Consider the following 12803-nt stretch of genomic DNA (forward strand, 5'->3'; position numbering starts at 1 on the left):
AGGATTACATTTCATAATGTAAACTGAAGCTGTACCCTGTGTGCTAATCAGGCCAACTAGTAGCGGCAAGGAGTTTATGAAACTGATGAAAACTAGCACTGTAGAATTAGAAGATACAAGATGGTATGCCAAAAGCCGTGCAAAAGAGAACATGTAGGAGTTTGCGTGCTGTGTAGAGCACTGAAATTCATGCCTGAACCTTCAAACTTAAGACATGAAGGGTCATACCTGTGTTTTATTAACTGAGAGGGGTCTCCTTCACCAAATAATAATAATTTGAAGGAAAGGGACAGTGTGACTGGCATCTTTCTAAAACATCATCCTCTTCTTCATCACCTCAAGCCTCAAGTCTTCTGAACCGAAGTCAGAGCTCTAACACAAGAAATAGTGCAACAAGATACTTGTTTATTCCTGATATTGTCAGAAGTACTTAATGTCAGCAGATTAGACACGAGACCGTTCCGACTAACGTTTGGTTTAAGTGACCTAAAAACATTAAAACACTCACAATTTCTCTCCGATAAATAGTTTGATTGCATTTTCACATTGTATGAGAGTTTATTCACTAAGCGTCAGAGTCTAGTAATCTTAGATCTACACAGATGAACACAGGCTAATAACATCAGCTTTAACCCTCCAGTTCTGTGTACACCCCCCCTTACTTTAGTCTTCCCGGCCTGTTTTAACAGCTCTTAAATTAGCATAACAAACATTTTTCACCACCAAATTCAGTGCAGTGGGTCAATCAGTAGGTAGTAAAGTGGGTCTTTCAGGGGGTCATTCAGTCAATGGGAGGGGGGGTTTTAGTGGATTCCCACTCATCTCCTATGGTGGTCACCCTTGACCGGGAACACCACATATGTAACAAGGTTGATTAAAATACTCAACATTCAATGAAAGAGGTGATCATCACTTTCATATGTTCACCTGCATAGTGTGGAGGATGTCATAAGGCCTCGAGGCCATCAGATGTAAAAACCAAAACAGTATTTATGAGTGTCTTAAGTTGTAAATCAGTCAGATTTGACCCGAACACGACAGGAAGGAACAGCAGTGCTGCTTACCCACAGAAAAGTTCAGGATATCTTCACCAACTCACCTCAGCATCGCTGTTATCAGTCAGAAGTGGGCTTCTCTAAATGACTGGCCCACATTGGACACCTTTCACAAAGTTTTACAGCCTCTTCAAGAGTAAAGAGGCCTTCCACAGATGGGAGGAAAACAGTTGATCTGATATCCTCGTGTTGGTGTTGTTCCCAGATCATCATACTAAATGTTGTTCCAGGATCAACATTGCAAGTGACCAATCAGAATGTTGTGACGTCATACCTTTGCGACTTCGGGAAAAACCGGCGTAAAACAAAAAACTGTACTTAAGCTGCGTGAAACCGCCTCTGTCCGCCGATCAACAGACCCTGACCCTAACCCTAATCGTAACCCTTTAATAAACAGTAAGCAGAATTGATATTGTCCTTGCAACATTGGAATTTCATAAATGCACGAATGGCTTGGCGTGCAAAGGAATAACGTCACAACAATGTGATTGGTCACTTGCAATGTTGAACCTGGAACAACATTTTCATGATGGTCTGGGAACAACACCAACACGAGGATATCAGATCATCTGGGGGAAAACACCAGGTTAGGTCTGTATCTGGTCCAAATAATAACATAAACACACTGGCCACCTGCAGACTTATGAGATGTAGTTTAAAGTTGATGTTTTTGATATGTCCTACAGCGGCCACCGTAGCGAGAGTTATACTGTTGAATTGGGGAGGACTAAGAAAACAGAAGTCAGTTGACTGCAATCTGCCGATAACGTGAAAACCTTACATTCTGTAACTTTCAGTGTAGTTTGATGTCCAGGTGAAAACTTGACACATATTATTTTAGGTTATGAGATCTTTTTGATACATTCACTGTTAACTGGATGTCTTTGGGTTTTTGCCTGTGGGCAATTTGAATATGGCTCAGTTCATACGGGCTGTTGTAATATCAAAGATCTACACAAAACTGACAGAAGCATAAATAGCAGTGGGAACATGATTATGTTTACATGATTGCGTTTACATTATGCTGGCTGTCTGCCTAACCAGGCATGTACAGTTACGTGCAGCCATGATTATGCTTGTCGGGTTCATACCGGATGTTTTTTAATTTGACACACATTCTAGTGGTTTTCCACACAGCAAAATAGTCAGGACAAAGAAAGAGTTTTGGTGGTAAAGTAAAAGAAGGATTGTTTTTGCTTGGCTAGATCGCGTCCATATGAATAAATGAAGGAAGCCAAATTGTTTAATTTGTCACTCCTTGCTTCTTAATTTGCTTACAGTAGGTTCTTTGCTAATCAGCTTTGACTCTCAGGCTTGTTTAGCCAACATGCTTGAGTCTCTGTGGAGGAAGCAGTTCTCCCAGCTTTCCAAAATGAGGCCCAGATGAGCCTGATCCAGGCCAGTCAACAGTCTGCCTACTGAATCCCACAGGGGACGTCCCTGTTCCTAAAATTACAACCTTCCAAACTGTCATTTCCTTTTGCAAAAGACTTTCAATGGGACAAATTAGCACAGATAGTTAACATATGGGGCCCAAATGGGGGCTGGGACGAGTGGAAAGTGAGGAGTTTGCATGAAATTTGGTGGGTTTGTGTGTGGGACGTTTGTGCTCATAAATTCACGTGTGCAGGCGTGCAGAGCTCAGGAATGCAAACTGTTGTCTGCGTTTGATACAGGGCCCTTTGGTTGTCTGTCTGGCTGTATGTGTGTGTGTTCACAGCAGGTGGAAAAAACATTTGTTAACAGTTGATCTGTTGCTCCAAACAGCCCCCACTTTGTTTCAGTGCATACCGATTGGACGTTTCTTGTCACTTCTTGTCCCGGTCTCTCAGTCAAATCACCAGGAGATCCAACACTTGATCGTTTATTGGCTTTGCTGCTTCCTCTTAACAGATGCTGTTTATTATTAACATACGCTCTCACGGTGCTATCCAGATATCTGCTAACATATCTCGCCTCCACTCAGTACCAGAGCCAAAAAGATGGGCTTCTTTTTCACCTCCACATGCCGCTGCAGCATGAGAGGTGTTTCACATTTCTCTGGAAGCTTCTTTGAATTTTTCATAGCAAAGCCGAGGGCCGTTTTTGGCCCCAGCAGCCAGTTTTAATGCCACGAAAGCCCCTAAACAGGCCGGCAGTATTAATGTAGCTTTGATCCACTTTTTACTTTTTTGCATGTAAATAAGTATGCATGCTTGTCATAGACACCATGACATCACCTATTGGTTTTTGCACTCTACATTTTGAAACATCAGCATTAGCATTTTTGGCCGGCACCATGTTAGTTTATTGGAGCCAAAAAGTGACTATATTTGGATTGGAGGGTGGAAAGGGTAAGGACGGCTACATCCATGAACTGTATGGGTGCAATATTGGACTTGAGGAACAAGGTATCAATAAAGAACTCCTCAAAACTGCAGCACAGACTTATTGGATGGTATATTTCACACAGCGTCCCGCCACCTCAGTAGGATTGCCCTCCTGGCCAACAGGGAACAGAATGATAACGCCTGTCTTTTATATGCACCTCATTCCCACTGATGCCAAACAGAACAAGAAGGGGGCCAGCGTCACACTGAAAATCCTGGTCAGGGTATGAAAAACATCTGTCCAGAACTGAACAAGACTGGGACAAGACCACTACATGTGGATCCGTGAGGCTTCAGCAGTTTTGCATCTGTCACAATATGGAGTGATTTCAGGATAGATATGAGATAATCTGGATTTTGAGAAATGGACTCGATGCACCACTTGAGTTTTTTCTTTAAAAGTGGTAAGATTAGGTATTTTAGCATAGCAGTCTGTAGTAATTGACTCACTGGGGAGATGGCCCCAAGAATGGCTTTTCAGATTTGTAGGATGTCACATTGTGACTTGTCTGTGCTAATATATAAATGCACGTGTATTCTAACGTCTACTGTGACACGTACATGAGCATTATTAAGACTCAGGGTGTTGTGGTTCCTTTCAGAAACATCTACATACAGTATGTTTGGTACACAGTCTCCAAGAGGCAACCGTTAGACTTTTGTGTTTGCTTTTTCCTGCTTATCTGTTGAAGGCAGCCAGTTTAGTAGGTGTCAGTTTTCTTCCAGTGTGATGGCTGTTTTTCGTGGAACTGTACTCCAGCTATCTGTTTCTGCAAGTAGCTGAACTCTTACTCTGCTCCTTTCGAGCCGTCTCACCCTTCCCCCTTTTATCTCATTCAGGTCTTGGTCATGTCCTTCCCTCATGCATCGGCTCTGTTATGACATCGGAGAAGGAAAGATTAGCAGCATGTAAACAAGGTTAATTTTAGCATGCACCCGGGGTGACTAGCTGCAGCCTCCATCACCGACGAACACTGTAAATGACCGTGAGCTGGAGACATCTGCGCCTGTGTGTGGGCGAAAACAAAATGTAGTAGGCCGTTTCCTGGCTGGTTAGGTAATGATTCTAAAATATTTGATTCAGGGTTTATCGGTCATCAGCTGACCTGGGAGCAGTTTGTTTTTCCCTTTGCAGTAGAGGAGGGAAACAGGAGAGGGAGAAAAAGATGTTACATAAGCAGTGCAATAAAATAGCGGCCAACTGTCCAAACCAAATAGCTCATAGGTCATCACTGAGAATATGTCCATGACTTAATGTGGTCGGGGAACAAAATAACGATACTTCATAATGATAATATACGTGGTGATTATGTTATTTGTCATAGAAAAGTTAGAATAACAATCTTTGACTTGTGATAGCGGGGAAACATTAGTACTTTTTCCATGAAATCAAATGATATATTACATAATGCAATACTGAAAGATTATCATAACGACGCCGCCATCATCTTTCCCCAGTTTTTCCACGATACTAATGTTTTTCTCTGCTCCACAGATGCGGCCGCTCGGCTGTGTATCGCACCAGAGAAATGGCAGCTCGGGCTCTTGTCCCCTTTGTCCTGGTCACGCAAATCCCGTCCACCGTCCAGACCTTGCTGCAGGAACTTCCTCTAGAACCAGGACCCAAACTCCAACAGAACCGCATCCACGGCACTCTGCTGCAGGTCTGCTCCCGTGCACACGCCAGCATAAACCAGGACACACACACACTTTGTAAAGATGACACCGAGTTGGGGAGGGGGTGTTGTTTTAATGATCGCAAAGATTCTTGTAGAGTTGGATTCAAAACCTTAGTAACTTCAGTGTGTTCGTACGTGGTTGTTCTCTGTACGAATCAGCAAAGGAGCACACAGTTCTAAGTTACGTACGCCTGTCTCAACGTTTTGGATTTTGATTCTGTGCCCGTGTGAAAAGAGGGTGCACAACAAGGTGCTCTACTGCAAATATGAGTAGGCACACTTTGTTACAGTTTGTCACGTGTCACGTACACAATCATACAATGAAATGCTTGTTGCTGTGCAATTAGAGCAATAAGCAGTTAGCAACAGTACTCCTTGTACTCTGAACTTAAAATCTGCCACATTGGTGAGATGCTGGAGTCGGAGTCTCACCACGGGATGAAGAAACTCACTGGAGAGGAACCTGAAAGATGCTTGAGCCGGCCACAATATGGATCCGCCTAGCAGCTAAACTTTCAAAATAAAAGGGAACAAATCCGTCTTAGATGGTGTTGTTTCACGGATGATAAAAAGTTCTCAATCACAAGTCTTTAGCCAGTGACTGTATGTGGGAAAAGCCTTTTTTGAAAATTACATAAGGCACTGGCAACCGATTACAGTCACAAGTATTTCTTTTGTTAATCTGACCTTTCACAGTACAAATATTAAAACTAGTTGTATTCTATAGAGTCCATTCTGTACTAGCTGCGTGAAATTGTAGACCAAAGGCAGTGATGGAAAACAAAGACATGAGAGGCAGTTGATTTTGCAGAGGTCTCTGGGAGTGCCTCCAGCTCTTAGGCTACGTTCACACTGCAGGCGAAAGCGCATCAAATCAGACTTTTTTGACCCTATGCGACCCATATCCGATCATGGTGTGACAGTGTGAACGGCACAAACCCGATATTTTCAAATCCGATCTGGGTCACTTTGGTATGTGGTACTGAATCCGATACATATCCGATGTCTCAGAAAGCGACTGCTGTGTGAACGGTCAAGTCGCATTAAATCCGTCTTTTACGTCACTGACACAAGACAGATGCCAATTATCAGCGCCGGAGAAGACATCGTGAACGCTTCCTGGCCATCCAGTGAAACTGTTGGGAAGACAATGTTGGAGAAACGTGAACATTTTATTTGTACTGTATAATCTGCAGATTCTGACAGAAATCTGCAACTATCCTTTGAAGCACTACTCCTCTAAAACAGTAATAAGGATCATTATTAGGTTATTTACATTATTATGTAAATAACAAAATAACTTTATAACTTAAAGCAAAATTGGGAAACGTAAAGTCCGAAACAAGTCTTTATATTAACGGCCATCAGTCAAACAATACTGTTTGCTCTGGGTCTAAACAGAGCGCGCTGTGTGTGACGTCGTCTTTTGCGCATGCGGGCCGCTTTGAAGGTTCACACTAGAGCGCATTTGCTGTCGCATTTTATTTGTAGTGTGAACGAGCAGACAAAAAAAATCGGATTTGATCAAAAAATCGGAATTGATCAAAAAATCGGAATTGAGCATTAAGACCTGCAGTGTGAACGTAGCCTTAGTGAGAGTCATGAATCAGTGCTGAAGTGTGCCAAAACGCTTCATGTTCAGATGTGCGTTTAAAAAGCATGTTCAGCATGAAGAAGGCGCTATAAGGCTTCTGCTTGTCTGGCATTAGATTAGGGCTAAACGTGGGGTTTTATTTTTCACGTATTTGGGCTGTTTTGTATGCTTCAAAACTTGTGGCGCATTTAAAAAAAAAAAAAAAAAAAAGAAGCAGCTTATTAGAGCTAAGGCACACATTTATACATGAAGCCAGCATGTTCACTTGTCAGGAAAATTAGATTGTATGTAGTTTTTACCCCTCAGCTATAAAAGGCAGATGGGGGGCTGTCATCAGGCGCGGCGGCAAGGACAAACGAGGCAACGGGAGCTTCAAATCTCAGTGAAGTCGCCTAGGATTTGATGTACTAATCAGTGTGATGTAGAATAGGAAAAAGAAACTAGACTCCAAGCACGTAAACACGGATGTCAACGCCGCCGGGATGACATATTACATGAAAATGAGCTTCTCAGTTGTTTTATGAGGGAGGAAATGCATTCATCACAGTTGTTAGCCTTCAAGGACACACCGTGTATCTCCAAAACATAAACTTTATTCCAAATGAAAACATGACAATCATCACCACTGGACCCGAGCTGCGATTTGCGTTTCCACCCAGCAAAGAGAAGAGGCAGAACGCAATTACCAAAGCAGTTATCACGACGGGGCGTATGCGGACGCCAGCGGAGAGGTTGGAGATACAATGCATCACACCTCAGCAAACACACACATTATCTGTCAGTCCCACACACTCAGTTACCGCACAGAGCCTGTCCAGACAAGGCGGTTATCGCAGAGTAAATACCAGTGTTTAGTTCTGTCATCACACTCTGACAAACACAACCAAACAGTCTGCTGGTAATATCAACACACACGGGAGGGGGGAGTGGGAGTTTCCCCGGCCTTTTTATTGAACGCCACTGATGGGGTCGGCCAGGGAGCCGGTGGGCGTGGAGCGGTAGGAACCGGGGGTCGAGACAAAAGAATGAAAAAGTGCACTTCTTTTTGGAGAAGATGGAACACTCACGGGGGGACGGCGGTCTGGACTGCAGGGAGGTCCGCTGTGGGATGAAGGCATGGATGGAGGAGGGGAGGTGGGCCTCTTAAAAGCTTAGAGGAGATTTCAGGAGGAGAGCGGTTTACTCTCCTTTCCTGTCATGGTCGCCACGTGTGAAGCTTCCCCACGTCTCCTGGTCTAGCTTCATCCATCTTCATCTATGTGCCCTCTGTTTCTGCTCATCTTTTTATTCTTTTGTTTTGTTGTTGTTTCCCATGATTCCCCTCACCTCGGATCTTATTGAATCCAGACTTGTATCATTTAGAAGTCACCACCTTTACATGTGTCGCCAGCAGTTTGTTTTGTTGTCACACTGTAACACATAAACACAGGTGAAGTCTTTGTACACAGCGTGCTTCATACAGGCGGCAGCTTCTGAAGCTGAAAATTAGGAACTGCAGTTCCACCAAAAGGCTCATTTCCCTCTTCCTGACAAATGTGGATGTATCTGTTTTAAATAAAGCTCAGCCTTTCTGTTGAAGCTTGATGTTGATGTTAGTGGCGTAGCTGCTTTGACTGGCTGGTTGAGTCTAACGCAGGAGGCTGCAATCACTCGATTGCTAGTGCGATAGTCTCACTGTCATTTGAGGTGTTGGTGGCTTTTGGATCACTTGCAATGCAATTACCTAACAAAACAAATCCTGTTACTTAACACTGACACAGGTATCTATGCCTGTGTGGTGTACCTGTACAGCTTTGCTAAAGCGGCTTGATAGCATTGATTAGCAACTTAGACTAAACACAATTACCTCCATGTCCAAAATAAAGACTTCAGGACTCTGTGTCACAGCGGCTTTGTCCATCTGTCATACAGTAACATGGCTCTCTATGAACTATAAGGTGCAGTTCAGACCACATTCAATTCCCCTCTCGCCCCTCGGGGCGGTCTTTATCCTTCAAGCTTGGGTCCTCTACCAGAGGCCTTGGAGCTGGAGAGTCATGTGCAGTATCTTAGCTGTTCCTGGACTGCGCTCCTCCCGACAGAGATCTTGGATGTTGTTCCTGGGACCTGCTGGAGCCACTCACCTAGCTTAGGGTTCGCTGTTACCTTCACCCTCTGCATCTTTGCAAGCTCCATATACTCTCAAGACACAAATCCACTTCTCCATTCTGAGAAACTATGATCCTTAATTCTTAAATAGAGGTTTTACTTAAAAATGACTAAAACCATTTTCAGCTCAGCTCACTAGAACCTGTTTTAACTGAAATCGCTTCTTACTGCAGTCGATCTCTTTGAGCATTTGCTGCTGCATACTGGTTACCCCAAGAAATTACGAAGTTGGTGTCCCACCACGGTGACTGTTCCTCAGCTGTTGCTATGTGGATCTTTTTGAGTGCACAGGCTGAGAAGCAGGGGCTTGAGCCAGGCTCCGTTGGCTCCACTGGCCCCCTCTTTAATCACACCCCTGCATTAGAGTTTGAATTTGAAAAGGTTTATTCACACATCCGCTTATTTGGCAGTTTTAGTCCGTTTCAACCCCGTTTCGCTTCCTCTTCGTGCAGTTTTTTCATTTGAACCTTTTTTGTAGCCATCCTAAGACGGCTCACATGTAGTGTATGTCACATTCGCACAGACACACAAATATGTGTACAGGATACAGCAAAGCCGAAGCCTACTGGCTTCCTTAGACATTTCATTTCCTTTTTCCTTCCACTGAAAGCACACCAGACCATTGTACCTCACACACTGTCTGCTCAGCTTTGCTGCATCCACAGTGTGAATACATAATAAGCCACTGCAGCACATATACATCACGCTTCCTGTTTTTAACTTACAGTTGTGTTGAACATCAGTCCTTTTACTCTGAATTGTTACATATTTGGGTTTAATTCTCCATTTATTCCTTATTAATAATGCTGCTGTTATTAGGACCGCTATTTTTTGCTATACAGTTACCCCGCCAGTGGTATTGTTTTGTAGTCATACTTATAATAACATTATATAATGAGATAAAACTGCGAGGACGGAATCCTAATTAATGCTACGATGTGTAAGTAAGATCTCCCACGTGTAGCTCTGAATAGCTCTGCTCATCTGTTTTGTGTTAATTAATAATTTCATGACTGCGTCAAAGCTTCAGGTGTCTTGAGTGTTTCAAGAGTTCAATAAAGTAACGATGAACTCGTTTGATCGGCGGGGATTGATTATCTGTGGGGACTATCTATACCGAGGCTACAGATAGCAGGTGAGTAGGTGTACGCTAATGTGAGGGCACAATGAGGGCATTGTGGAGATGATGGAGGCAGATATGCAAAGAGCTGCAGAGCCCAATGCAGGTGAAGTGGTCTAAACTTAGTAAGACAGAGATAGAGGTCTGAGTGTACGTGTGGAAGGGAGCATCTCTCTCAAACACACACACACACACACACACACACACACACACACACACACACACACACACACAGATAAAGACGGTAGCCTCCTTGCTTTGTGTGTGAGAAACAAGGACGATGTTTAGACTGGAGCTGCAGAGACGCGGAGCGAGCGTGCACGCTAGCAACATGCACGTACGTGTGCACGTTCATGTATGCCACACTCTGGCGCTGTTTACACCGAGCTTACGAGGATTCTGGTTTTGGCCCCGGGACCTGTCTGATGTATGTTAATGTGCGTCGCTGTGTGTGTTTGTGTATAACAGGTAGCAGATGTTTTTGCTCGAGGGAGAAATGACTTCCTCTGTTATTGTCAAAGAACAACTGTTAGTGGGCCGAGCGCGGAGCTGGGAACCATCACCGCTACCGAGGCCGGCTCTGCCACCCTGCTGACTTTCACACAGGCGGTAATAAGTCGGATACAAGGAAATGTTTCCATCAGACACTTTTTTTTGGCTAGTTTTTTTTTTTTTTTGCACGATTATAAGAATTCTTTTGTACTGAACATTATAAATCCGAGAAAGTTTAACACTACTCTGACTTGACTTGCATAAACTCCAAATAAACAGTGACTATCTCACCCCAGATCCTCATCCAGTAGAGCTCTCTGCTATGAAGAGTAGCCTAAAGGTTGTATCAGGGTTTGTATATAGTTAACAACTGACTGTCAAATACAACAAAGTATAATTCAACAGTATTTCAACAATGGTTATTATTCACTTCCACAGTGACCTAAAGGGTCCACTTTTGAAGTAGAAGTCTTCAAATAAAGTTGTTAATGTGTAATAATGTAAGAGTTTGCGTTTCCCTTTTGCTTCTTTTTCTTAAACTACATCTCACATGTACATCGATGAGCTGTAATGTTGATTTACTGAAATCTTTCAGATTTTTGCATTTCGTCTCATGAAGTTTTCACACACGCTTTTGATTGGGTGATTAGCGTCACATGGGATGAGTTACAACGCATGCGTTTGGTCTGCCGCACGTTTAAGCCGCATTCAGTTGCTTCTGGAGTGAGTCGGTGCGTTCCAGTAGTAAAGTCAGGAAAGTAAAGACAAAGGCTCTGCAGATCAAAATAGGCCTACTGTAAATACAAGAAATGTTGCTCAGAATAAAATGCAAACAGTCTGTCAAAATCTAGTAAATCTGGGTCCTTAAAGAACGGCCTCTGGGTCCGGATCCAGACAGCAGTGCGCCTATTGGTGATGTCACTGCTGGGATTTACAGAACATTAGGATTCACTGACATTTTAAAATGGGAGTCTGAGGGATTTGCTTTTGAAGTCAGCCAGAGGCAACTTGAGAAATTGCGGTTTTATGCACTTTGATTTTAGCTTAATGGATCAGCCTCGAAGCTCGTCCCTTGAAGGCCGGCCTTCGCTGATCCTGGTTCTGCGTAAGGCTTCTTTCTGTTAAAATAGAGTTTTTCCTTCCCACTGTCACCAAGTGCTTGCTCACAGTGGCATCTGAATATTGGGTTCTTGTATATATTATTGTAGGCACTAGGGTTGGGCGATATGTAAAAATTGTCCAACCGACATCAGCCCAATAATCCACGATGGGCGATATATTCATGCATGCGCAGACTTTTTGATGGCCGCAGCAGTGTAATCATGCACGGACTGATTTGCACGTTTACAACACAGAAGTCCAAACATGGATAAACTAATTTCCCAGAAAAATTAGGGCTGTCAGCGCAGTCATAACGATTAACGTGATTAAAAAATTTTACGCGCTCAACTAATCTGGAGCGCAGAATAAACAAACTTTGGATAAACTGCCGAAATGCGGTGACGGAGACATTTCAGGGATTTTGACTCAGTCTGCGCTCCAGGTGGGTTAATTGTTAATCGTGTTAGTCGTCATGATGGTGCGTTAACGCTGACAGCACTAAAAAAACCAAAAAAATATAAAGTCACCAATTTAGGATGAAAGCGGTGTGCCGCTTGTGCAGACGTATAGTGCGAGCAAAGTACCCAAACATGACTAACTTGCATGAGCATGCACGTATCCACCATCCGGCTGAGTATGCTAGGCTATCACCAGCTTCTGCAGCTCCATCAACAAGCATTTGGGCGCACTCTGAGGAGGGGGCATGTGCTCGCAGATGAAAGAGGGTGCTGTTAAAACAGCGCTACTAATTTTTTATTTCCCCCCCCCCCCCCCCCCCCCCTGTTGACTGCTTCTATTAGCTCCATTGTTATTAGCAAACTTGCTCATGGGCAAATAAATAAATAAATCGCCCCTGTAAAAACGATCAACGATGGGCTCAGCCTATTGTCGATTGTCGATATATTCGTCCAATCGCCCAACCCTATTAGGCACTTTTACTTCGCAACATAAAGAGCTTGAGGTGACTGCTGTTGCTATATAAATAAGATAAAACTGAATTGAAAGAGTTGCCTTTGTCCTAAATTTCCATACTATATTTCTCAATTTACAACAGTATTTTCACCTTTTACACACTTTTAGTGGCACAGACTGATCTGGGTTTTTGTTTTGTTTTTTCCCCTCGAGATGGAAAGCTTATTTGACTATAACATGTTCTGTGCAGAATATATTACAGTAGTGTGATAGAAATAGGACATTTTCATGCATGCACTGCAGTTCTAGATATACACCGACACTGTACGCAGC

The 12803-nt window shown here is 43.3% G+C and overlaps 1 protein-coding gene across 1 annotated transcript in view; it reads left to right on the forward strand.

The window, feature by feature from the left end:
* The window catches only part of thada (THADA armadillo repeat containing), a 122871-nt gene that overhangs the window by 61523 nt on the left and 48545 nt on the right, over positions 1–12803 (forward strand). Inside the window, exon 29 of the mRNA XM_085368927.1 lies at positions 4920–5088. Within this exon, the coding sequence (XP_085225053.1) occupies positions 4920–5088 (169 nt within the window). The remainder of the gene's footprint in view (positions 1–4919; positions 5089–12803) is intronic.

The sequence above is a fragment of the Diplotaxodon limnothrissa genome, linkage group LG13 (assembly GCF_057381915.1).
Source record: "Diplotaxodon limnothrissa isolate DT_005_m linkage group LG13, D_limnothrissa_male_GT1.1, whole genome shotgun sequence".
NCBI classification, from domain to species: domain Eukaryota; kingdom Metazoa; phylum Chordata; class Actinopteri; order Cichliformes; family Cichlidae; genus Diplotaxodon; species Diplotaxodon limnothrissa.